At 41.8% G+C, this 25,869-nt stretch overlaps 3 protein-coding genes across 7 annotated transcripts in view; 2 read left to right on the top strand and 1 right to left on the bottom strand.

Annotated features, from left to right (window-relative positions):
• Positions 1-5,255: 5,255 nt before the first annotated feature.
• On the top strand, positions 5,256-15,768 carry HSBP1L1 (heat shock factor binding protein 1 like 1). Its single transcript, XM_089682333.1, has 4 exons — positions 5,256-5,409; positions 8,297-8,363; positions 10,506-10,597; positions 13,748-15,768. The coding sequence occupies exons 1-4, from the start codon at positions 5,365-5,367 to the stop codon at positions 13,751-13,753; spliced, it is 210 nt and encodes a 69-aa protein (XP_089538459.1). The 5' UTR covers positions 5,256-5,364; the 3' UTR covers positions 13,754-15,768.
• Positions 15,769-16,009: 241 nt separating this feature from the next.
• On the bottom strand, positions 16,010-24,459 carry TXNL4A (thioredoxin like 4A). 2 transcript variants are annotated; one of them, XM_089682331.1, is made up of 4 exons: positions 24,329-24,459; positions 21,861-22,034; positions 17,985-18,088; positions 16,010-16,465 (listed from the first exon to the last, which is right to left on the bottom strand). In XM_089682331.1, the coding sequence occupies exons 2-4, from the start codon at positions 22,011-22,013 to the stop codon at positions 16,294-16,296; spliced, it is 429 nt and encodes a 142-aa protein (XP_089538457.1). In that variant the 5' UTR covers positions 22,014-22,034; positions 24,329-24,459; the 3' UTR covers positions 16,010-16,293. The 2 variants fall into 2 exon arrangements, with proteins under 2 accessions (XP_089538457.1, XP_089538458.1); XM_089682332.1 differs by lacking the exon at positions 24,329-24,459 and having other exon boundaries at positions 17,985-18,086; positions 21,858-21,992.
• Positions 24,460-25,525: 1,066 nt separating this feature from the next.
• Positions 25,526-25,869, top strand: part of LOC149458451 (uncharacterized) — a 46,237-nt gene continuing 45,893 nt past the window's right edge. Inside the window, exon 1 of one of the 4 annotated variants that reach the window (XM_089682327.1) lies at positions 25,526-25,684. In XM_089682327.1, coding sequence (XP_089538453.1) covers positions 25,656-25,684 — 29 coding nt within the window. In that variant the 5' untranslated portion in view covers positions 25,526-25,655. Of the gene's footprint in view, positions 25,685-25,755; positions 25,867-25,869 lie in introns of those variants that run through there. The other 3 variants (XM_089682330.1, XM_089682326.1, XM_089682328.1) reach the window with 3 other exon arrangements.

The raw sequence follows: 25,869 nt of genomic DNA, 5'->3' as shown, positions 1-25,869 counted from the left end.
GCCCTTTTAATGCCTCACAGCTGGCCAATGAAGGGTTATGGATAAGTAATGAGATACAGGGGTGGCTTCAAGCTTTGGACCAGAGGCATAATAAAGTGCCATGGGAGTTCTTCAAAGTATATCAGTCACTTTAAAGCACATCTGTTAAAAAAACAGATTTAGAGGCTGATACTGTTGGAATACCAGGCAATATAGTTTCCAGGGAAAAGGACAGGGAAGAGGAAACTTCTAAGTCTGTAATTCAGGGAACTACAGTCCCATACATTATGCAATAGCTTCCAGTGTGGGAATCTCATTGCTATGTCTTTTCAGCACAAAGGGAAATAATGCAAATGAATCAGGAAGTCATGGCAGGTTTCCTAATTCAAGATGGCAGCCCAGGGAACCAGCAGTGGTGGTAAAAATTAGCTGTGGGAAGACAACACTGGAATCCATGGACTGGTAAGTTTCTGATTTTAAAAAGCCAGCAGCTACAGTATTTGTAGCTTCTGGCTTTTATTTTCTAACAATTTTAGTGAATATAATGGAAATCCTAGTATGGAGTGTTGAAGCACTTCTCGTGAAGCTTAAGATTGCTCAGGTGTGAACAGGGCCAGCTTGAAGTAAACCAGTCATGAGAGAAAAATATATGCTATTGCTGAATTCCTTCTAAAGCTTCTAGTTGCTTTGCTTTTAGGGCTCATTCACATGGATGGCCACCAGAGAGAATCTGCAATTCTCGCTGGTGAAGAAACTAACCCCATGCATATAGTGTGTGAACAACCAAGGCCATATACAAAGTAATGGTCACCACCACTGCTGTTTGCATGTAACCACTCATCCAAGCGGTTACATGTGATTAGGATTTTTGACCAGCACAGGACACAGACAGTTTGCATCTAGGGACAACATTTCTGGCAGTATACAAACTGGCTACAGCTAATTGTCCAATTCATATGTAGCCATATTTATTTATTGATCATAGGTACTTATACAGCGATGTCAATTTACACAGCGCTTTACATATATATTGTACATTCACATCAGTCCCTGTCCTCAAGGAGCTTACAATCTAAGGTCCCTAACTCACATTCATACATACACATACTAGGGCCAATTTAGACAGGAGACAATTAACCTACCAGAATAAAATGCAAACACCAAGTGCAATGAGGTTCCAGGGGATATGTAGATAACCACAGTAAGTGCAGCTCCAAAAACGTATCCGATCAGAAATGAGACATGAGCACAAAACAACAAATAAAGTAGCGCTCCCATCCCTGTTGAAGTCAATAGAGTCACAAGCCCAGGAACAGATAAAATCAAAATTCAACTTAATCTTGGGTAAAAAAAACATGACATGCAGGAGTGCCCAGGTTGAGACATCACCAAGCCAGTGAAGAAGAGAAACACATATTCCCAGAAGCTGAAGGATGACACATGATTTTGGACCAAACAGTAGGTTGCTCAGCCCAGATGCCTCAAGACAGTGGGAGGATTGTGTGGATGTTAGCCCCCAGGATCACTGAGATGGTGCGTCTGCCGGAAGTCACGTGTACCGAAACCAGATGTGATGTCATACACCTGGCAAAAGACCGCCCAAAGGACAAACTGGAAGCCTAGGAGAGCAGTCAAACCAAAAGAGAGAAGCCGGTCATCATGATAACATGTTTCAGGGGACTGCCTCTTTCTCAAGTCATGTAATCCAAATATTAATAAACTCCAATCTTATTTAAACATACACTATATTGCCAAAAGCACTGGGACGTCTGCCATAACACACACATGAAATTTAATGGCATTCCAGTCTTAGTCCGTAGAGTTCAATACTGAGTTGGCCCACCCTTCGCAGCTATAACAGCGTCAACTCTTTTGGGAAGGCTGTCCATAAGGTTTAGGAGTCTATGGAAATGTTTGACCATTCTTCCAGAAGCACATTTGTGAGGTCAGGCACTGATGTTGGGCAAGAAGGTTTGGCTCACAGTCTCCACTCTAATTCATCCCAAAGGTCTTCTATCAGGTTGAAGCCAGTCAAGTTCCTTCACCCCAAACTCTCTCATCCATGTCTTTATGGACCCTGCTTTGTGCACTGGTGCTCAGTCATGTTGGAACAGGAAGGGGCCATCCCCAAACTGTTCCCACAAAGTTGGGAGCACTAAATTGTCTAAAATGTCTTGTTATGCTGACGCCTTAAGAGTTCCCTTCACTGGAACTAAGGGGCCAAGCCCAACCCCTGAAAAACAACCGCACATCATAATCCCCTCTCCACCAAACTGTACACTCGGCACAATGCAGTCAGGCAAGTACCGTTCTCCTGGCAACCACCAAACCCAGACACGTGGCCTACCACTTCATGCCTGAGTTGCTGTTGTTCCCAGTTGCTTCCACTTTGTTATAATACCACGAACAGTTGACCGTGGAATATTTAGTGGCAAGGAAATTTCATGGATGGATTTATTGCACAGGTGACAACCTATCACGGTACCACGCTTGAATTCACTGAGCTCCTGAGAGCGACCCATTCTTTCACAAATGTTTGTAGAAGCAGTCTGCATGCCTAGGTGCTTGAATTTATACAGCTGGGCCATGGAGGTGATTGGAACACCAGAATCCAATGATTTGGAGGGTGTCCAAATACTTTTGCCAATATAGTGTATATACTGTACAGTCTTGGTATACATAATACTTTATGAATGGTGGTGAAATCCTGCAATCCACTCCAAAATGTGGTGTGCTAATATCCAACTTTAGGATATTTATAAGGATTTTATGGAGTGTGTTAATACTTGGATTACCCTTGGGGGTTTCCAGCCTTTTGGCTAAGATCAAGTGTAGTATCTGTTCTTATCAGTGTCCAGTAGGGGTGCTCCACCATCATTGCTGCTTGCGGGGATGATTGATTGTATAGTACCCCTGCTGGTAGCATGGGGGTCCTGATGGTTAGTACAGGCTGGAACAGAAACCGAGGTGCCCACAGGCAGTTGGGGCCCGAGAGTAATTCCCCCTGGAAAACCAGAGGGGCCCGGTTCCTCCTGGTTTGAATGGATCTACCTTGTCTGGCCAGGGGCCGGGGAGGCAGAAAGTCCGCAGAACATGCCCCCTGAGTGGTCGCCTCAGGGGTGCTCTTAGTAACACATGGGGATGGGATCCCAAGTGTGAAACGTGCACATGGTCACTGATCCAAAACACTTTTTCTGCACTGCGCCTTTTAGGGCTAGGCCTTTTGGCTAAGTCCAGGGCAATTTTTATGCTACAGGCCTCAGGGCCTAGCCAGTGCACGATTGCACAGCCACTTTTTTATTTTGTATTTATTTAACTTATTTTTCTCCCATGTTTGTTCACTTTCACTTATGTGTGTGTTTTCTTTTCTCACGGATGGTAGGGTGTGGGCCCTCGGGCCTACCCTGAAGTCTAGGGGGAGGATGTGTGGCCTTTTGGTTCCTTCCTCCCCTGTCCCTAGGAGATTTTCTCTTCAGGAGAGCCCCCTTACCTAGTACTTGGTGGCTGGCTTAGGCTAGCCACAAGGAAAGGGGTCCACCAGGCCTTTTGGCTAAAAGGACCATATGGGAACCTTAATCCACGTCAGGAGCTTCGTGCCCCTGGGGATCAGGGTAAAGATCCTACCCCTTCGGGGGGTGGACAAAGCACACCCCTAAGTGCACTTTTTTGTGTGTTGGTTTTGCACTAGCACTTTTTTTGTTCACTTACCGGTTTTTCATTTTTCGCACGTCCGCAGACTTAAAAAAAAAAAAAATCAGTGGCAGTCAGTGCCACCTTTCAATGCCAGTCAGTGCCGCCTATGAGTGCTGCCAATCAGTGCCACCTATCAGTGCCAATCAGTGCCACCTATCAGTGCCCATCAGTGCAGCCTAACAGTTCCGGTCAATGTGCCTAACAGTGCCAGTCAGTGCTGCCTGTCAGTACCGCCAGTCACTGCCACCTATCAATGCCATATATGAGTACTGCCTTTCAGTGCCCATCAGTGATGTCTGTCAATGCCCACCTGTGATGTCTGTCAATGACCATCAGTGCCACCTACCAGTGCCTCCTCATCAGTGCTGCCTGTCAGTGCTCATCAGTGCAGCCTATCAGTGCCCATCACTGCAGCCTTATTAGCGCACATCAGTGAAGGAGAAAAATTATTCATTTACAAAAAAATTTTTTCAAAATTTTCAGTTGTTTTTGGTTTGTTTAGCAAAAATAAAAACCCCAGAGGTGATTAAATACCACCAAAGGAAAGCTCTATCTGTCTTAAAAAAAATGATACAAATTCCATATGGGTACAGTGTTGCATGACCACGCAATTGTCATTCAAAGTGTGACAGCGCTGAAAGCTGAAAATTGGCCTGGGCAGGAAGGGGGTGAAAGTGCTCGGTAGGCAAAAAGCAAAGAACATATGCAGCCTCTGCATTTAGGGTACTCTCACACTGCTCCCATGAAAAAAAGAGTAAAAAATGCATACGGTTTTCTGTATTTTTATGTGTCTTTGCCGTGGTGCTTTGCGTTTTTGATGTGTTTGTGCTGCGTTTTTCCCTACAGGACAAAGCACTTCCCACAGGTGCGTTGCCTTTTTTTACTATTTTATTATTATACAGGATTTATATAGCGCCAACAGTTTGCGCAGCACTTTACAAAATGAAGGAAGACATTACAGTTACAATAGAGCTTACAATCTAGGATTTTTTTTTTTTTTTTTTGCATTTTTGATGCAGTTTCCGTCTATTTCAATGGAGGGATATGTTTTTGGTGCTTTTTTTTTAACTGAACAAACATTCACCAAAAATGCATCAGGCAGGATTTTTTTCACCGCAACTGAAGTGCAGCGGATCAGTGTGAAAAGCGCCATAGGATTTAAGGAATGCAGTTTTCTTCTGCTTTTTTTTTAACTGAAGAACGCAACAAAAGTGGATCAGTGTGAAAGCAGCCTAAAGAATTGGTAAGCTGCAGTATGTTACATTCTTGTGTATGTGCTTAATACAACTTGAATCAAATCCTCTGTATCTAGCAATGTTTGATAAAGGTTACATTTCTAAAAGTAGCCATACCTCAGTGCTGGATGTTGTGGATGACTCAGTAGTATTGTATACACCTGTCAACATAGACGTTGCCTAGGCAGCCATACAGAAGCAGTTAGGATGGACACAATGTAGCAGTAGGAAATGTCACATTCCACAGTGAGCCCTTAGTGGGGTGTGGCTGCCTCTGGCAGGTTGTGGTTGTCTGCTCAGCCGTCATCTGATTGGTGGAGAAGTTTCCAAGACAGTTGGAAAGTCTTTTGTGTATTGTGTTTACAGACTCCACTCTTCCTAGTGCTGGAGATAAGGAAGGAAGGTGTTGCTGTCTTGGCAGTTAGTGTCACTGCTCACCCTGAGCCTGGAAGCAGCCATGACAGACAGCGATCCCAAGACTCCCCAGGACCTGTCTGATTTTGTAAGTGTCATCAACTTATGTGGGATGTGATCATGGGCTGGTTTTGTTTAGAAGGTTTTCCTGTGTTTGAGCAGAATAGGTAACTAAACTCTTCTGTTCTATTGTAACCTGATTAGTTTAGTTGTTCATGGTCGTTCTAGTAACAATTGTAGAGGTTTGTTGCATGTACTGTATAATGGCCAGCACTTTTTCTTTTTTTTTTTTACATCTCTTTATATTTTTTATATGGTAGGTTCCACTGATATATAGTCATACAGTATAAGGGCACAGGAATGTGGTCCCCTTGCGGTACGACTTTGAATGGGATGCAAATCGCACCAGAACACAGTAAAAACAGTGCATTCAGTGGCGTCCCAAGGCAGGTGCGGTGGGGTGACACTGGACCCGCTCCACGCAGGTAAGTTGTAAAGCAAGCTGACGATAATCCACAGCATGGATCAGATCCATCCTGCGGGGATCGTCGGCTTTCTTTACAACTTACCTTTTTGTGGAGCGGGTCCGGTGTCACCCCATATAGGTAGCATGCTGACGATCCCCGCAGGATGGGGAGCATAATGGATCAGACTCCGATCCATTATGCTCCATCCGCAGATCCGATCCATTCTGTGGGGATCGTCGGAGGGGATGTCACCAAGAGTTATCCCACCGGGTGACACCAACCCTAAGGATGCCCCTGAGTGCATTAACTACTTTCCAAAAATGTGCCACAACAAATGGCATGTGCGTGCAAATGCACTGCATTTGCAATGCCATTAAAGCATAAGTTCAGTTTTTGGACAAAAATAATAAATGCACATTTTTTTTTGCAGGTAAAAAAATGTGCATTTATTATTTTTGCCCAGAGGAGTCTGGAAAGCATTGCACCAGTGATCAGTAGATCACTGATATCATGTAGGTCTCCTGCAGACCTGTCAGAATATCTGCTAGCTGTAAGGGATGTAAGAGCATGCAGATATTCTTACAGGAAGCTTCAATAAAATACCTAGGCGCTTCACAGCACCGTGGTATTTCATTGAGAATTACAAGCCGACAGCCACTAAGACTGTTGAGACTTGTAGGCACTCATTTACAGAACTCTGTGAATGAATGACACAGCCGTGTGGGCAGAGCCCCGCACGACTATGCTGTTTTCGGCTAGGTTCACATATGTGCGGATGGTGCGGCTGCGGATCCACACAAAAATCCGTGCAACCACACCACCCACACAGGAGAATGCGGACCTGCGGGCGGTGCCATTAATTCTTACGTCAATCAGCACTGTCCAGACAGAGGTCAGGGGTTCTGCATCCTCCTAGAATAAAATGAAAACTCCTCCTACAAGCTTTAGCCAGTGCTTGGCTGGACACTGATGGAAGTCACAAGACTGCTCCGACTGCTGATGAGAAAAGGTATTTAGCAGTTTATATTTACTAACATAATTGCACTTCCATGTTCTGCATATTGTGGGAGACCAGATATAGTGAATGCAGGGTCATGGGTTTAGTAACACTTTAAAGCTGGGTCCAGCGATGTACTCACCCGCACAGTCCCCTCTCCTTCTTTCCTCCATGGTGCTTGTATCTCAACTGTGGGCACAAGGCTGTGACAGCTTGCTGTTTCACAACCTGGTGCCCACTGCGCATGCATGTGTCGTGCCGTGCCTCCTGATTGGTCAGCCCGCACTGGAAATAGCAACCGTACTGAGAACCGAGGTTCCCACACGGGCTGCGTTTTCTGAAGAAGAGCAGGGACTTTTTCCCTGTGTGTCCCAGGGCACAGGAGTCCATTCAAATGAATGGGCTCTCATGCCCACGCAAAATGCAGACCGCAGGAACGCAGATTTGTGAACCAGAGGTTAAAATCTGACAGTGCGGGGGAACTTCTTCTCGTACTATCTGTCAGAGGGAGAGGGAGCGGCGGGCACTGCTGCTGCTATGGGAACATGTTACTTGTTCCACCCTACAAAAGGGGTAGAACATGTAACATGTTTCAAATGTGAACGTATCCTTTAACAATGTATTGGCACCTGAAGCAGATCAAAGAAGCAGTGTGTTTTGAGCGCAGTGTAGGAAACGCACATGAAACATGTCTTTCCTGCACCACATTCTGGGGTAAACTGGCCCTAAAACATTTTATTTCTGAGTATACATTTTTTGTGGAGACAAGCTGTGTGTCCAGAAAGAACATGAAAGAAAAGAAAATAAGTAGCTTACTTAACTGCTGACTACTATACGGGAAGGGACCACTAGCTGAGGAATCACGTTTTTTCAATATTTATTTATTACATGTATTTACAGTATATAAACCGACAATTTATGCAGCTCTTTACATTAGCCAGTGTCCATAAGGAGCTTACAATCTAAGGTCCCTATCTCATATGCACCACAACTAATTTCGACAGGAGACACCTACCAGCATATTTTTGGACTGGGTCAGGAAACCCACTTAAAGTGTTACTAAACCCACAACAGTAAAATCAATCTGTATATGCAGTAAAGCATGCTTGTTATACTCACTGTGGAACCTAAGGGGGTTAATCCTCTGCATTGTGTAAAAACACTGTTTGATCCCAACTTCTCTGATCCTCCCCTTCTTCCAGTTTCCCCCTCTTATCTCCTGATCAGACATACCGTGCGGAGGCACATGCTCAGTTTGGTGTGTATTGCAATTTTTTACCCTGCAGGAGCAAATTGGATCATGCTTTCCTGGGTTTTTTTTGCCTTCCTCTGGATCAACTGTGGATGTAGGATAATATATATATATATATATATATATATATTTTTTTTTTTTTTTTAAATGGGTGAACTGGATGGACTTTTTTGTCTTTTTTTTTCAGCCAGACTAACTATGTAACTATGTATATTGAACTTTACATTTGATAATCTGATGATATTTGTTTCCTTTGCAGGCTGAAAGTCTTTTGAGAAACCTCCAGGACAAATTCCAGACTATGTCAGATCAGTTAACACAGAGGAATATCCTTTTTACTTAGGTTGTGAATTAGTGAAACATGTTTATTTAATAGATAATATTTATTATATGATGTATCGCTGTAATAATTTATAAAAAAAGGTTTATCTTAACAATTTGGTTTTACCAAGGGTCTCTTAGCTCCTAAAACCATATGAAAGGACATATAACAGATATTTTAATCATCTAAGACTACCTATAAAGCATGAGATGGCTTTTGAAAGAGCTGAGTGACTAATGGTCACTCTGTAAATGATAAAAACATAAATATTTATGCCCTTTATTACATTGTTTGTTTGTTTTTTTGCCATTACACACGTTTATGCACTTAGCAAACACTCCCTAGCTCTATGCATTGTTAGGGGGGAACAAAAGCAATCAAGGAAAATCCATTTCATAGTAATGATTTCATCCGTGAGATTATTTGTCTAGGGAGTGGCTGCATACATAACCACATTCCAAACACATCATAAATATAATTGATCAATTTAAGTGATGATCATTTAATGGCTATGAATACCTTTATAAGTGACTTGGGTACCATTATGAGGCCCCCACTTTATTTTAGTAGTACATTACATTTCATAAACTGTAGTCTTCAAGTATTAGTATATTGTATGACTTGTACACTTCACCAGTGTCACCTGAAAAGTGGTTATAAAGGCTTAAGGTTTTTATTACCTTTATGCATTGTATGCATGAAGGTAAAAATTCTTCTGTGTGCAATGGCCCCCCCAATACTCACCTGAGCCTGATCTCAGTCCAGCGATGTACACAAGAGATTCGGCTTTCCCGGGTCACCCTCTCCTCATTGGCTGAAACACAACAACAGAAGCCATTGGAACAATCACAGCCTGTGAGGAGGGAGCGGAGGACAGGGCTGAGTCCCACTCTGCTGTGTCTTATGGACGCAGAGAGTGGGGCTTGGGGACGAGCACACACCAGTGTCCCCATAGCAAACAGCTTGCTATGGGGGCACTGCTCAGGGCGGAAGAGTGCCTGTGGGGGGACCTGAGAAGAGGAGGATTGGGGCTGCTCTGTGAAAAACCATTGCACAGAGCAGGTAAGTATGACATGTTTGTTATTTAAAAAACAAACAAACAAAAGTATCCCTTTAGCTTTTGAGCTTGTTTTGATAGGCGACAAGCAGGCAGTAAAAACAGGCATCCGAGCTGCACTTTCACAGCCCCCTCCAACTGCCCACCATAAAGATAACAAAGAGCTGGAAGGGGCTGTTCACATACCGTGACAAGTGTAAGGCCTTTTTGCTCAGTTTAACGGGTGTCACTGTCTGTCAAACTTGCCCATTGAACCAAGTGCTCAGCTCACAATTGTGGGGTGGTTTTCCCATTAAAAGTCACAGTTCAACAAAAAAAATTAGCTCAGGCAAAAGTGGATTCAGGAGGCAGTAGGATCACCTCCTGAATAACCGTAAACTGCTCCTTTATTGCCCTCTGAAAAGTGATCCAACATGGATCACTTTTCAGAGGGTGGTCAAAATTCTCTGAACTTAGAATTACGGTGCATTCCTACAACAAACTATAAATAATTATGTACAATTAATATAATAAATCAGGAAACATTGACCTAGTTATTATTGTTCCACAAATACAACTATAGCCATAAAGACCTGTTATTACTTGATGTGACATTAATTATTATATTACAGGATAGATAGTGCCAACAGTTTGCATAGAGCTTTACAAAATAGGAAAATAGTACAGCTACCATGCAATTCAGAGGATTAGGAGGACCCTGTTTGTAACAACCTGCAGTTTAAAAATAAATTATTATCACAGATACTTGTATAACACCAACAATGTAAGCAGTGCTTTACCTATTCTACAATCACATCAGTCCCTGCCCACGAGGAGCTTACAATCTAAGGTTTCTGTTTCACTTGAACTAGGGCCAATTTAGATAGGTGTCAATTTCCCTGCTAGCTTGTTTTTGTAGTGTAGCAGGAGACCATAGTATCTGGGGGAACCCCAAGCAAGCACAGGGAGGTCATCTAAATAACATATAGTATGTTATTCATTACTGTATGGAGCTCGGCTACAGCTGAGTGTGCATTGTTTGTATCATCTATTAATCACAGTATACTCCTGTCACCCTGCCAAAACAAGTCATTTTCCTTAATATCTTACTGGAAGAAATAGGTTCCAACATTGATGAGCTTCAAAAAGACATTGCTGACCTGATGACGCAAGCAGGCATAGAAAACAGTGATGATGTTGTGGTAAGGTTCCACTTTTGTTTAAACTATATTATAGTAAATGGTCGCAAAATAATTTTAGAAACTATTAAAATGTGTAATACATTAGCTTATATGATTTCTGTCACATGACCCCTATGTGTTCTGCTAAAAAAAAATGGTAGATCTGAATCCACTTGCTGTTGACTGACTCACTACATCTGCTGGTGTAGCAGACATAGAGAGTTGGTCAACAGTAAGTGGATTCAAATATTCTTGGGACAAGCATAGATCTATACTATAAATGTAAAAAGAACACATATAAATACATTATTAAATTGGGAATACTCAGTGGCAGAGGCGGACTGACCATTTGGAAACTCGGGCACTGCCTGAGGGCCCGGGGTCAGTAGAGGGCCCCTTGAGATGCCCCTGGTACCTTTTTCATAGGCTTTTTTGAGTTTGGGCAAGGACACAGGGGCCCCATGATCCCCTATTGCCCGGGGGCCCCATGAGTTGTCAGTCCGCCCCTGCTCAGTGGACCACTTTGTCTGTCTGGAGCAGACTCGATAGACCACTTTGTCCTTTTTTTCTGCCGTTACTCTTCTATGTTTCTGTGTTTCGTCTTCTATGGCTGCAAATTTTCTTGTTATTTGAAGCACCCCATGGTCTGAAATAATAGAGATTCTAAATAAGAAAGCTGCTTTTAATACATATGTGTTCATTTACTCTACCAGAGGGGTAGGCAACATTCCAGAGGTTGACATGCACCCGGACAACATGGAGAAAATCAAAGATTCTCAGGGGAAAGGGGGGGGTGACAGCATAGTGTCCTGTGCCCCTCCACCACCACTAGTGTCCGCTCACCTTCTCATCATCCCCCTCACAGTAGTGTCCTCTGCCCCCCCGTAGTGTCTCCTGCCTCCCCACAGCAATGTCCTACCTCCCTTCACATCACCCCCTCCCCACTGTAATGTCCTCTGCCCCCCCCCCCCCTCCACCCCACAGTAGGGTCCTCTTTAATGATGGGGGAATCTATTGTTGCTAGGAGAGGGGTTCTTATGTTGCTGGAAGGTCAATTGTTGGTGCAAGAAATCTACTGCTGAAGGAGAGGTCTATTGTTGCTGGCTGCTAGAGGGTTTATTGATGCTGGGAGATCTATTGTTGCTGGCTGCAGGGGATCTATTTTACTGCTTTTCTTGTTATCATTAACAAATTCTATACTGAGTGCTTATCACCACAAAATATTTGGTTCTGTGTTCTCTAAAAGGGACAGTACTGGGAGGAGGGTGGAACTAAGGGACGGTGTTCAGAGGTGAGTAGGGAATGTAGACAAAAGGTGACTCAGAAGGGGGTAATACCTGCACCCAGGGGCGGACTGACCATTTGGAAATTTGGGCACTGCCTGGGGTCAGTAGGGGGCCCCATGAGATGCCCCTGGTGCCTTTTTCATAGGCTTTTTTGAGTTTGGGCAAGGACACATATCTTGATCCCCTATTGCCAGGGGGCCCCATGAGTTGTCAGTCCGCCCCTGCCTGCACCTATTCTATAAGGAAACAAAGACCTGGTTAAAACAAGATATTTACATGATAGTAAAAAGCACATATCAGAATACTAATAATACATATTTGTCCTGCAAGCCTGTGCCTTCAATTTTTACTGTTCTTGTAGAGCTACATCGGGTGATGAATCTTCAGAACCCTTCTGATAGGAAGCATAGATTCACCTGCTGGCAGCTATAGTACTATTGTGTCTATCGCTGTATGATGTTGTTCCCCCACCAGCTGCTAAGTTAATAATATAGTTGGCACCACAGGATATAGTGAGGGATGCGGGTGCCCGACGCCCCAGTAAGTTTAGCAATGTATCTCTGCAAGAGAGCAAGGATCAGAGGCACAAGCAGTGGGACAGGTAAGGCCTTGTTAGAACCTTTTAATTGCAGTGTGTTAAATTCATTGAGGTGCATTTTCTTAAAAGCACACTATATGGAGTTAGAGATCAATGGTAACACATCTAAGGCCTTGTTCACATGGACATACTTAACCCCTTGACACTGATGTCACACAAATATGTGGCCTCACAGAACTGGGCTTTTTTCCGTGGGGCCGCCTATTTGCATGCCTGCCTTTGTGCTGGGAGCACGCCACTCTCCCAGCACAAAGACTGTAGTGTCACTGAGAGCCCCGAGTCCCGTTCTAACGATCGGGACCCAGGACTCCTTATTCTGGGTCACATGATTGCTGGGATAGCCTCTGATTGGCTATCACAGTGATCAGTCACTGTACAGCCCAACCCCTTTTTTTTTTTTTATCCTTTCTATGAATGAAGGAGATAGATACATTGTATCTCTCTAACACCTGGCATAGAGGGAAAAAATGTTTGTAAAAAAAAAAAAAAATATTAAAAAATAAAATAGAAAAATACTTAGATCAAGGTTTGATCTAGTGCAGTACCAGGGTGAGTGTTTGGGTCAAGGTCAGGATTTAGGGAAAAAAAAAAAAAAATTGGTGTCAGTGTGTTTTAGGTAAAAAAAATAAAATAAAAAGTACTAAACAAAAATGCGCATTATTGTTTCTGGGCTGTACTACAGGTACAAACAAACACATATGGTATCGCTGCGATTGTCAAGAGCTGGAGAATTTATTTTGGGTTGTTCTTTGGTGGCAGGTTATAATAGTAACAAGAAACACAGCTAAATAAAAAAAAAAATATATATATTTTTTTTATTATTTTGGGCCAGCTTTCTTTGATGATAAATTATATAAAAAAAAAAACCTCATCAGGAGATATCCATTACCATTTACCACCAAATGAAAGCCCAATATGTCCTGAAAAAAAACAAGGTATAATTCACCTGGATGTACAAAGTAGTTGTGATATGTATGGTTTTACTAACACATGTCAACATTGCAAAATTGTGCTTAGGCATTTAGATTTGTTTTACCCTTAGGCGTGAAGGGGTTAAGCATATGCCCATGCAAAAAGTGTTTCATGCAATCTGTAAGCGGTCCATATTTTATGCTGAAATTATCATGGCAAGGAATCAGTGTATTGTTTGATAATAAATTCCAAAAAACACTTTTTCAGATCTCAAAAGAAACCATAAAAGTAATCCAAGTACGATTGTTTTTTTTTTTAACAAAAATGCATGCATTTTCACTTTACAATTTAACAACTTTTTTTTTTCTCTTTTAGCACTAACTGTGGACATTTGCAAAAATCTGAAATGAAGTTTTTATGTAATGGCGTTTTCTACGAAAAAGTTAAAGAAAAAAAAAAAAAAAACCCTACACTTGGAAGTGCCAGGTTTCTTTATTTTAAAGACAATGTCAACCTACAAATGAAGTCTGCTATTGAACTGTTGTTGCAATCTAGAAAACAATAAGACCTGGTTTTATACTGCTGCTCTGTGAAAATGTACTTTATACACATTGCTGCGCTCTCGTGCCACTCATTGCTAATGCCACCTCAATTGACCTTGTCAATGTATCTGCAGTGCAATGCACAATGGTGTACTGCGTTTTAAAAAAAAAAAAAAAAATAGCGCATACCCTTTTTGGTGCATTCAAAAGCCTATTCAAATGAATGAGCTGCCAGAACATTAAAGTGTTACTAAACCCACAACAGTAAAATCAGCCTGTATATGCAGTAAATCATGCTTGTTATACTCACTGTAGAACCTAAGGGGTTAATCCTCTGCATTGTGTAAAAAGGCAGTTTGATCCTGACTTCTCTGCTTCTCCTCTTGTTCAAATGTCCATGTCTGATCTCCTGCTACACTGAACTGTATCCATTCTGCATGCTCAGTTTTGTGTGCATTGCCAGAGGTTTTTTTTCTTCTTCTTGGGAGAGTGCATGTGATCAGCACAAGGCCAATCAGCACTGTCCAGACAGAGGTCAGGGGCTTTGCATAATTCTAGATCAAAAAGAAAACTCCTCCTACAAACTTTAACCAATGCTGTGCTGGACACTGATAGAATGCAAGTGTACAATTCAAACGCACACGTTCTTGCATTAATAATGGCTGTGTGTATAAGTGGGTGCTGCAGCGACCATCGTCTGGAACCGAACAGAGTCAGCAAGGGAGAATGTCACCAGCACACAGAGGATCACCTATACATATGTCACATGCCTAATGAAGGGGTCCTGTGAGACTCAAAAACATTGCCTTGCTGTAACTATGTGATCATTCATTAAAACTTTTGGACCCATATTGGTGATCCTCGGTGTGCTGGCCACATTCTCCCTTGCAGACACTGATAGAAGTCACAAGACTGCTCTAACTGCTGATTAGAAAAGGTAGTTAGTTTATATTTACTAAAATAATTTCACTTTCATGTTGTGTGTACTGTGGGAGACCAGATATAGTGAATGCAGGATCCTGGGTTTAGTAACACTTTAAAGCACAGCATACAGAAACAGTGTAAATCCAGCCTAAGGGACCACCGCTGAAAAATTAGTATATGAATTCAGTATTTGCCAATAGTTACATGCAGGCTGTCTGTCCAGCGAAAATTATATTGACAGGAGTTGGGACAAACAGTAACTTAACATTAAAAAATAAACTTTAATACGTGACAGTTCTAAGCATCCTGTCTGCATGTAAATGTGTTGAACATAAAAAAAAAAAAAAAAAAAAGTGTTAAATATACTATTAATTACACACTGTTGTAGGGGTATAATTTCTTCACAATACTAATCCATCAATCACTCAGCGTTGCTTACAACCACATAAGAAATGCATTCACACTGCAGCACTTACACCCTTCAGCTTGTTGAAACAAAAGAAATCATGAGTTCATATGAGATGTTATTAAATAATCCTTTGTCCTGACAAGATATATCTACAGTCTCTTGGACAATTTTGTGCAACCTCTGTTCCGTGTTCCCTCTTGTGCAAGATGTAGTGGTGGTGTAACCAGTGAAAAAGCTGAACTGCAATTATTCCAATGAAGACTCTACAATCTAAAATAGATTTTGATGACCATGCAGCCTTTTGATAAATGCGGAGATAAGAATTTGTGCCATAGCCTGTGTGCCCTAATTGGGTTGCAGTGGAAGTTGCAAATAGATTTTTTTGGACTTGTGTTTAACGTTTGTTAAATTGTCTAATTTTTCTTAAAACGCATCTATATAGTTATACCCTTTGTGCAAGATTGTAAAAGTTCCATTGCTTAAATAAATAAACCTAGCAGATGCTTATTTTTTTACTTGGTCATAGGTCTCTTATTTTGCAAACAGTCCTCCATAAACTGTATATGCACAGTATGTACACAGATTCTGAAAGAAGATACCCTTGCATTCTTAGTTATTAACAGCTAGGTGGCGATGTTGCAGCACAAAACAGAACATTTTGTTCTATTTTTTTCTTGGATAAATACAGATGCACTTTAATACTCATGCCAAGGATAAAATTAAAAATGTATGATCTGGAATTCAAAATCAAAACATAAAACATTCACAAAGTAAAAATATCATATTTATTAAACACATTACAATATACAAAGATCATTTTCTATAAATAAGGCGGTTAAGGCTTCAGCCTCTCAGACTTCCAGATCCAGATGGATTGTAAATAAAGCTGATGATGTTTCTGTTGTCAAAATGCGTAAACTGTAAAACTGCTTACACCTTCTGATCTCAACACACATAGGATGTCATAAGTGGCATTATAGTCCCCAAAAAAAAAAAACAAAAAAAAAAAACCCAACCCACAGATGTCTCATTAACAAACAGGTCCATCAATATCTGTACTTTGTTGAGTAGTCCTTAGGAGACACCACCAGACCTCTGCCTTTCCTAGCACCACGATAAACAGTTTCCACAATGTCAATCATCTCTTGCTTATCTTCCATTGCCCAGTTTATCTTGTTATTATTACCTGTCCCCAAGTCAATCATGATGTGCTTGTTCCTGTTATAGGGAAAAAACACAATATAATCTAACCATATAAAATCACAGCCAGCATATACACACTCTGATATCAAATGGCAGGATGAAAGGTACAATCAAATTGAGGGCTGCATCTGCACATTTATGTGACTTTAGTACAACGTCAATTGCATCCACCATAATATGAACACTGAACTGCTAGGTTTGCTCCAACTGCCTAAATTGATTGCAAAGGAAAACATTTTTTTTTTTTTTTTTTTTTTAAACAAACATGTCATACTTACCTGCTATGTGCAATGGTTTTGCACAGAGCAGGTCTGATCCTTCTCTTTTGGGTTCCCCCGCCAGCGCTCCTTGCTCCTCCTCCCTTCTGAGTACCCCCATAGCAAGCATTCGCTATGGGGCACTCATGTGGGCTCAACCCTGAGCCAGGCTGTGTGTCCATTGACACACAGAGCATGGCTCAGCCCTGCCCCCCGCTCACTGGCTGTGATTGACAGCAGCGGGAGCCAATGGCTGCCTCTCTGTCCAGTAAGATGTTTACAACCACTTTATTCTGTTGCAGATCCAGCCATCTAAAAGTAGAATGTAAAAGTCTCAAAATCATCTTATGGGGCAGCTTTATAACATGCAATGTTATAGACAATTTCTAATACAGCTAAGCAGCAACCATATCTGCTTTTACTTAGTTTCAGAAATTTTAATTTTTTTATTTTTTTTTTTTTAACACAAGGTTAAATTGTTCTGTCATGTGACCAAGCATCCTTTCTTCCGGATAATGGGAGTGGGGTTACAGCACATTGTACCTGTATTCCATAGTCTATTCTGACTGGGGCAAGATGCAAACAGTGCATGAGCAGGGGGATGTGTTGAAGAGGCAGGCTGGGAGGGGGAGGGGGATGCTGAACAAACTAACCAATACAGGCATGTTCTGTGTCTGCAAAGTGTTCTGTACTTCTGAACAGTCAGCCAAAGGATGAAAAAAAAAGGACCACAGAACAGATCAGCTTCTGTGCTTTGTGAGTTCAGTTTAGAACAAGGAAGAAAGATACCTGCCGGGATCAACCAGGAACTTCAAATGGAAAAACATTAATATAGAATATGATTTATAAGATACACATGTGAAAGCACGCAGGGAAGAAAAAAAAAAAAAATATTCAAGGTAACATACACTTCAAGGATTGGTCACTACAATTAAATGGCTGGTCAGCACATTTATTGTTCTGAGTGGATGCACACGGCACTGACTACACAGTCACAGACCACTCCCTGTAACGTGACGATCAGGAGCTGGTGGGAATGACTACCAATCATGTAATCACTGGGACAGTCAGGCACGGTGATCACATTCGAGAGCCTGCCTACAAACCTCTGGTTTTACAAGTTCTTTAAAGAGCCAGCTGGAATTGGGCATGTTAAAGTAGTTTTAAACCCAAAAAAAAAAATGAATGCAGCTTACCAATCCTTAAAATGTGGTGGCTGCATTAGTTTTCTCTTTATAGGCTTCAATTCAAAATACAAGTAATTATGGAATACCTACCTGAAGAAGAACATGACTGTACACGGATCATACAACTCATACATCTTGTTAAAATCAGGTACTTCTGTTATATCCACAAGATAGATCACAGCAAAGTTTTTTACCTGGACCAAAGAAAACATTACAATAAGAATGTACAACAAACATGACCCAGCACAGTAAAACAATGTTAGCCTTTACACATTTTAAAGTGTCTTCCATTAAACATATACTGCAATTTTGATCATCTCAGGCATCCCACTAAGACGACTGTAAATTAAACTCTGGACCTCACGTGCAGACCTATTCATGTGCATCCAGGGCTAATCATTCACAGGTAATCGCTTCATGAGCAATTGCATGCTAGTAGCTGTGAATAGCTGTGGGAGCTGTCAGCCTCCAATTGTTTTCAAAGAGGCTTCCTGCCCACAGCTGGTAGCATGGAACCCCTGCTGGGTCTTTCATATTTAATTGCAAACAGCCGCATTTGCAACTGTTAATGGGCCCTAAAGGAGCTATCAGTTGCTTGGGCTGCAGGGTGCTGAGCAGCTTTGTCTTGTGCTACCCTTTGTATCCTAAATCCCAAACTTCAGCCAGTGCAAATGCATTAGGCACAGCCATATGGGCATATTTATAAGTCAGTAAATGTGACTTTCCTCACCATCATTGAATACACATACACCAGATAGATTCACCTGCAGTGAAGGGTTGTTGAATGTCAGCATCAATGCCTTATAAATATGCCCTATAAAGAATAATGGTACGGTATCTATTTCAGAGCATGTGCCTGGAACAGCCATCACTAGCAAGACCAAGGTGCTGTAGAGTAGAATGATACAATGTAGAAACTACTGATCCTTCTAAATTCATGCTGCCATTTGCAAATAATAAGCATTGAAAAGTGATTTGTGCTCCTCCTAATTAAACTATCTGTAGTCAAGACAGTTTTCTCAGTTTTGGACAGAGTGGGGAAGGGTTAGCCCCTGTCAAGTTTTTTTTTTTTTTTGCTGTCTCCAACTGGGGTGATTCACTTCAAAAAGTTGAAAAAAAAAAAAAAAGCCAAAAATGTTAGCATTGTCACCCCAAAAATATTGCCTACAAGAGGCATGTGTATTCTTACTTGAATCTTGTTTCGTTCAGACCTGTGCAGTAATCCAGTGTGAAACCTTATCTCTGCCCTCTGCACAGACTATGTACAGCACAGTGATATTACCACAACATTTACAACTTAAAAAACTAGGTTCACAAAAGCAATTAGTTATTGAGAAATACATTTCAATGAAAGTTTCCAGTCCTGGAGTTAAACTTGACAAGTGTCTAAAATAGGAATTTCCCCTCACTTTACAAGATTAGCTACATTACTATTCAGCTGGCTGCATTAGTTTCCTTTTTTAGGCTCCCTTTTTTTCTATTTTCATCTGGCCAGCAAGCCTGTTTTTATCAAAAGAATAAGCTCTCTTGCAGATGTAGTAGTTAGGATGAGATAAACCCTTTACCACTGACAGGGGTGCTTATAACTCAACCAATTTTATTTATTCATGTAAAACCTTTATCCCAAAAAACTGTTACTGTGACATCTTTCAAACTGTGAGCTGGAGTTTGGCTTCTATTTGTCAGTGTATCTAAATCTGATAGTAACACTTACCTCCCCCCAGCTTAACAGTACTACTGTCCAAAGGTGTCCCTGTGCTCCTTCATCCAGAGTAGAGGCATTCTAATACAGGAGATCTGTTACTGGCCAGATAGGGGGGAGGGGGAAAAAGAAAACTAATACAGCCACCACATCTAAGGATTGGTAGGCTGCAATATATTCAATTTTTGTTTTAATATCACTTTAACCACATCCCTTCCGGCCAGCGTACATAAACAGCTGGACGGGAGCAAAGCGGGTGGCTATTTATAAACAGCCTCCGCATTCACTGCCTGTGCATGCGGCACACTGATCACTATACGGGACCTCTGTGTGAGGTCCGGATTCATGTGATCACGGATTGGCTGATCAGTGATCACAGGAACAGTAGTAAAAAAGATGTCACTTCCTGACATCATTGTTTACTACTTGTGAAATCTGTGAATGATCACAGAGGTCACATGGTACAAGGCTATTCACAGCAGCCTTGTACCATGTGACAAATCACAGCTCACACAGTATTTCTCAATGGCTGCAAGAATGCAGCCAGAGAGAAGGAGAAATTGTTGCTTTTATAGCCTTAATGAGTGTAAAAGCAAACAGTGAAAAAAAAAAAATTCTTCTATTATAATTTTTGGCTATTAACTAATTTAATTTTTTTTTTTCCACTAAAAAGATATATGAATACATTTACCCAAGATTTATGAAGAAAGATTATTTATTTGCAAACTTTTATAAGAAAAACACTTTTTTCTTCAAAATGTTTGGACTTTATTTATATAGCAAAAAAAATAAAAATCTTAGTGGTGAATAAATACCACCAAAACAAAGTTATGTCTCAAAAAAAAAAAAAGAAAGCTAAAAAACAATTCATATGGGTACAGTGTTGCATGACCGCAAAATTGTCAAAGTGTGATAGCACTGAAAGCTGAAAATTGGCCTGGACAGGAAGGGGGTAAAAGTGTCCGGACTTGAAGTGGTTAGCTCTGACTCTACAGCAGAATGTAAATGGGGTTGGGAGCTCTAATCACTGCATTGCACCTGAACCCTGGACACAAGTGGGTATATCCACACTGGATTTTCTATTACAGCATAAAAATAATCCAGACACAGACAGGCTTGGAAGAAAGACAAGAGTGAGCTGCATGTGCTAGTGACCTTATCGTGGGGACAGATTGCCCTTAAAGGATACTAAGCAAACAAAGAAAAAAAAAAAAAAGTGCACAGCACATTTAGTATGCTTTAATTTCCCACTTGTGCCCCCCCATTTTTTTTTTGCTTACCTGAAAATATGAAGTTGCTGCACAGATATGCATTCAACTGAACAAAGACAGCATCAATAAATTCTGCAACCATCAGCCAACATAGTATAAAGTAGCAAAGTAAATCCTTCTTAAAGCTTTAAGGGCTCATTCAAAGCAGTGGCTGTGCATCACATAACCACAATGCATGGCAATGCATTTTAAATCTGTTGGTGCAATGCAGTACTATTCATTCTGAATGGCACTCCAGTGCCTATTGCCAATTAATGTGCCTTGCAGTTCCAAAAATTGGTGGCAGTAGCACAACCCATGTTCTTGGACAAGGTACCATTCAGAAGAATGGCACTGCATCACACCAAAGCAATAGGTAGAAGGGTCAGCCGCACACCGGAGGATAGATGAATATAGTGTGTATTTATTGATCCACAGGCCACACAACACCAGGACATGAACACAGGACTTGTGAACGCATTTCACACGATCTCGTGCTTAATTATGATTAAGCACAAGATCATGTGAAACGCGTTAACAGGTCCTGTGTTCATGTCCTGGGGTTGTGTGTGTCCTATGGATCAATAAATACACACTATATTCATCTATCCTCCGGTGTGCGGCTGACCCTTCTACCTATTGCATCTTGTGTGGTGGCGAGCCAGAGCCTGCACCTGTCGTGGATTGATCTGGATGGTTTGCCTGAGCGGTATACCTTTTGTTCTTTTGATCACACCAAAGCATGTAACATGCTTCATTGCAATGCCATAGTGTGAACGGGCCCCAACTCTTGAAACCTAACTGTAGCCAAAACACCTTTTACGGTTTGACGATAGTTTTTATAGTACAAGTTTTTTGTGCCATCTGTCTCTCTACTGAGGCGATTTCTCCTTGCCTGGTGGGGCCGAGATGTAGCGGAAACTCTCTCCAATGGCAACAGATGCACAACCCAGATACAGAGACCTTCTATTTCAATGCAGCAGTCTGAGTTCAATCCCTTCATGTTAGACTTACCTTCTCAGCTATGCTATACAAAACTTCATCCATTTTCATACATGTTGGATCCCAGTCATGCCCAAAGCGAATTACCAGCACACGGTCTTCCTCGGAAAGGATGGCTTGGTCGACCTGCCAGCCATTATGTAAATGCGGAAGCATGTACGACATTTTGAGAGATTATCTTTAGTCCTATAAAGAGAGACATTTGAACATTTTCAATAAGAAATAGCAGTAAATGTAAGATGTATATAGACATTTACTATTTATTTTTATTTAGTAGGATTCACTCAGCCACCATGATTGTCTTTCTGATCTCATTGGGAAGGATTGTGGGTGGAAAGCTACATCGGTGCTTCCATGGATGCCCTACTACAGCTGTAAGCAGAGAGTGGTAACCGACAAGATATTGCAGGAAGAAGGTTGGGACTAGGCATGACACAGCATGGTGGGTAGGACCAGCCTTTTCCTTCAGGATAGCCATGATATGTCAGTAGAGGATGCAACATCATGCAAACACAGGTCCATAGTTCTGTAACGGAAGCACTCAGTAAAGTGTGACAAAATATTACAGACTTTTAATTTATGTACAGAAAGAAACAAGTGAAGAATGTATAATGGCTCATGAACATCAGCTAATGACTCAAAGGCAAGTCAAATGCAGTATACTTAACATGCACTTGTGTCCAGCCTATGGACACTTAACCATTCACATACAAGTTTCAATTGGTATCTAGGAGCTTAGTGCTGGTTCACATCAGCAGCAGCTACATTAAAAAGCAGTCATTGCTGTGCAGTGTCGGCAGCAGTGCTTATGCACTGAAAACTGTGCAGTGAAGCGTAACCTTTTCTCTTGAATCTTTACTGAAATGTCATCGCAGCAAGCTGTTCTGCATCGCAGCAAGCTGTGGTGAGGGAAAGTAAACCCCAAAAAACCCGTTACACTTTTTTTTCAGTGCACACCATTACAGCACAGTGATTTAGGCCCCTTTCACACAGGCATTAAGTCCAGATCAGTCTGTCGGGTTTTTCAGACAAATCCAGACTGAATCACAATGTATGTCTATGGGTGGGCGGATGTAGATGGAGAATCATCAGCTTAAATCCATATCTGTTTTTATAAACAGAACAGCTACTGTCCACATCCGTTGAGGAACAGATGTAAATGGATGCCAACCATTCTGTTTATGTCCCGTTTTTAGGCACAAAACATTTTTGTAATTGGCGCTGGGTGTTTTATTTTTTGCGCTATAAAAAAAAAAAAGAAGGAGAGCAAAAAATTTAAAGAAAAAAAAAAGTCTATTATAAAATTTTGCAAACAGGTAATTTTTCTCCTTCACTGATGTGCATTGATGAGCCTGCACTGATGAGGTGGCACGGATAGGCAACAATGATGGGCACTGACTGGCAGCACAGGTGGGGGGCACTGATCATCATTGCTGATCTGACAATTGCCGGTTATTGGCAGTACTTTCCTCACGGTATGACAGTATGAGGAAAGTGCACCAGATAACCAGAAACTGCATTTACCAGTGATCTGCTGTGTCATTGGACACAGCTGATCTTGTGGTAAAAGGCCACTGTGATTGGCCTTTTACCACATCATGTGATCTACTGTGTCTGTAGGACAGTGATCACGGAGATCGCCGGGGGCGTATGGGAGGACATCATATGACACCCTCCCAGAACTGGACAACTGTGCTGTAGCTGTCATTCGGCTACAGCGTGGTTGGCAAATGGTTAATAGCAAAAAGTCAAAAATGTTTTATTTTCTCAAAAATGTTGGTCTTTGTTTTTTTATGGTGAAAAAAAAACAAAACCCTGCACAGGCGATTAAATACCACCAGAAGAAAGTTCAATTTGTGGGGAAAAAAAAAAGGACATAAATTTAATTTGGGTGCAGTGTTGCATGACCGCACAATTGTCAGTTAAAGTAATGTAGCGCCATAACACAAAAACTGACCTTGTCAGGGGGGGGAATCCTCAGGAGGGTAAGTGGTTGATGTGTGTTAAAGTCAAAGCAAGAGCAAATGAGTTCTTGTGTGTTTACTTCACTATTTGGGTATATTGTTAGAATATGATGGGTGTAAACGGGGCTTGTAGAATCCCATATGCTGATGGTTTCCTAAAATCGTTATGGTGGTAAAACACGCCTCGATAAATTAGCGATTTCTTCTCCAATTGGTCTATTCTGATTCTTTAGTCAACAGCCAATTCAGTGGAAATGCACATCCCCCCAAGATGTGACCTGCCATGGGGTCATCACTGCTCTGTGCACTTCCATGTGCACACACCCGAAAATCAACATGCATTGCTAATAGGCAACAGGAGAGTCCTGATCCCCCTTGAGTGGTGAGGGGCACACAGTAGAGTCTAGATGGTGTCGATCTCTACAAGTTCTGCTGAAAATATACAGAAAGGAAGGAATACAGACCACTGTAACGGCACGGCTCCAGTTTGATACACAGCACCAGACCATCACCTACCTTCACACCTTACCACACTCCTCCTGCTACCAGCAATACACCGAACTCAGCTCAGGAGCACGCAGTGTCGCATAGCAATCCGCTGAAAATGTATTGGAATCCTCTGTCGCCATCTTGTAAAAGGGCAAATTACCCAATTTAATTTGAACTAAAGAGAATAGATTATATTCTTGCAAGATTTGCAAAAGAAACTTGCAGAATGTGGAATGATCTTCACCAGAGTTAATCATATAAACCTCCATGAGAACAACCAGTATTCCTTCGCCAAAACTGCCCAAATCAAAGATGGTGTCTACAGCTTCCATTCCGCGGAAGTTCCGGCCTATTTCTTACGTTAGCTAAAGCGTGACGTTGACCCGTACAAACAATGGCAATGTGCTAGTGGATTATGGGGCGGCGTTTGGTAATCTATGGAGTCCAGTTATACTCTACAACCAATAGAGTAGAAGCAGCCTATGGAGTGATGTTATTCTGTACAACTAATAGCAGGGCGCTAATGTATTTTGAGAGGATTACAGTAGCCTCTGTAGTGCCGCTATCCTGTACAACCAATAGCAGGGCTCCAATGTATTCTTAGAGGAGTACGGTAGACTATGGAGTGACGTTATCCTACAGAACTAATAGCAGGGCTCTAATGTATTCTGAGAGGAGTATAGTATTCTATGGAGTGACGTTATCCTGTACAACCAATAGCAGGCCTCTAATGTAGTCTGAGAGGATTACAGCAGCCTATGGAGTGCCGCTATCCTGTACAACCAATAGCAGAGCTCTAATTTATTCCGATAGTAGTAGACTAGAGAGTGACGTTATCCTGTATAACCAATAGCAAGCCTCCAATGTAGTCTGAGAGGAATACAGCAGCCTATGGAGTGCCGCTATCATGTACAACCAATAGCAGAACTTTAATTTATTCCGATAGTACTTTAGTACAGTAGATTACGGAGTGACGTTATCCTGTATAACCAATAGCAGAGCTCTAATGTATTCTGGGATGTGTACAGCATCCTATGGAGTGACGCCGTCCTGTACGACCAGTAACAGGGCACCAATGTACTGTGGGAGGAGTACGGCGGATTTGAATAGGAGCCGCTCTGGGAAAGTATGGAGCGCGGGCAGCCCAGGCCGATTACCCGGCTGTTGTGTTTCATATTTTCCAAGGCACTAACATTGTACCAGTATGCAGAGTAGGCGGTTCTGCCTTCACTTCCTGTATACTCGCTGTACAGTAGGTCAGTGTCTTCGGACTGTTGAAATAAAGACAGCAACTTGCATTTTCGAAGTCAGAGGCGTGGAGACGGAAGCAAAGATTCCCACTGTCTAGTCTCCAATGTACAGGAGGATAGAACGTGTAGCTATGTATGTATGTGTGTATATCCGATGCCAGCGCCGTTCTATGTCATGAACAGAGACTGCACACAATGGGCACAGCTAGAACTGTGGGCAAGGCTAGCTGTGCGCATGCTCGGTGCAGCCTGGCCTGAACATTGCCCTGTTACATAAACCATCCAGCAGAGACGAGACCTTCATCTACACAGCTGGTA

This window comes from Staurois parvus, unplaced genomic scaffold (genome assembly GCF_062004578.1).
Source record: "Staurois parvus isolate SC_StPar_1 unplaced genomic scaffold, SC_StPar_1.0 ptg000287l, whole genome shotgun sequence".
Lineage (NCBI taxonomy): Eukaryota > Metazoa > Chordata > Amphibia > Anura > Ranidae > Staurois > Staurois parvus.
The sequence above is the reverse complement of the archived record's forward strand: the minus strand, read 5'-3'. Positions and strand labels throughout refer to the sequence as shown.

What these genes read in the sequence shown, in the direction of transcription:
- HSBP1L1 (XM_089682333.1), top strand. Translation starts at nt 5,365, where the DNA reads ATGACAGACAGCGATCCCAAGACTCCCCAGGACCTGTCTGATTTT. An exon ending in CCCAGGACCTGTCTGATTTT is followed by an intron (nt 5,410 to 8,296) that starts GTAAGTGTCATC and finishes TTTCCTTTGCAG; the next exon opens with GCTGAAAGTCTTTTGAGAAA. An exon ending in AGATCAGTTAACACAGAGGA is followed by an intron (nt 8,364 to 10,505) that starts ATATCCTTTTTA and finishes TTAATATCTTAC; the next exon opens with TGGAAGAAATAGGTTCCAAC.
- TXNL4A (XM_089682331.1), bottom strand. Translation starts at nt 22,013, where the DNA reads ATGTCGTACATGCTTCCGCATTTACATAATGGCTGGCAGGTCGACCAA. An exon ending in TGTATAGCATAGCTGAGAAG is followed by an intron (nt 18,089 to 21,860) that starts GTAAGTCTAACA and finishes TCTTTGGTCCAG; the next exon opens with GTAAAAAACTTTGCTGTGAT. An exon ending in ACAGTCATGTTCTTCTTCAG is followed by an intron (nt 16,466 to 17,984) that starts GTAGGTATTCCA and finishes TCCCTATAACAG; the next exon opens with GAACAAGCACATCATGATTG.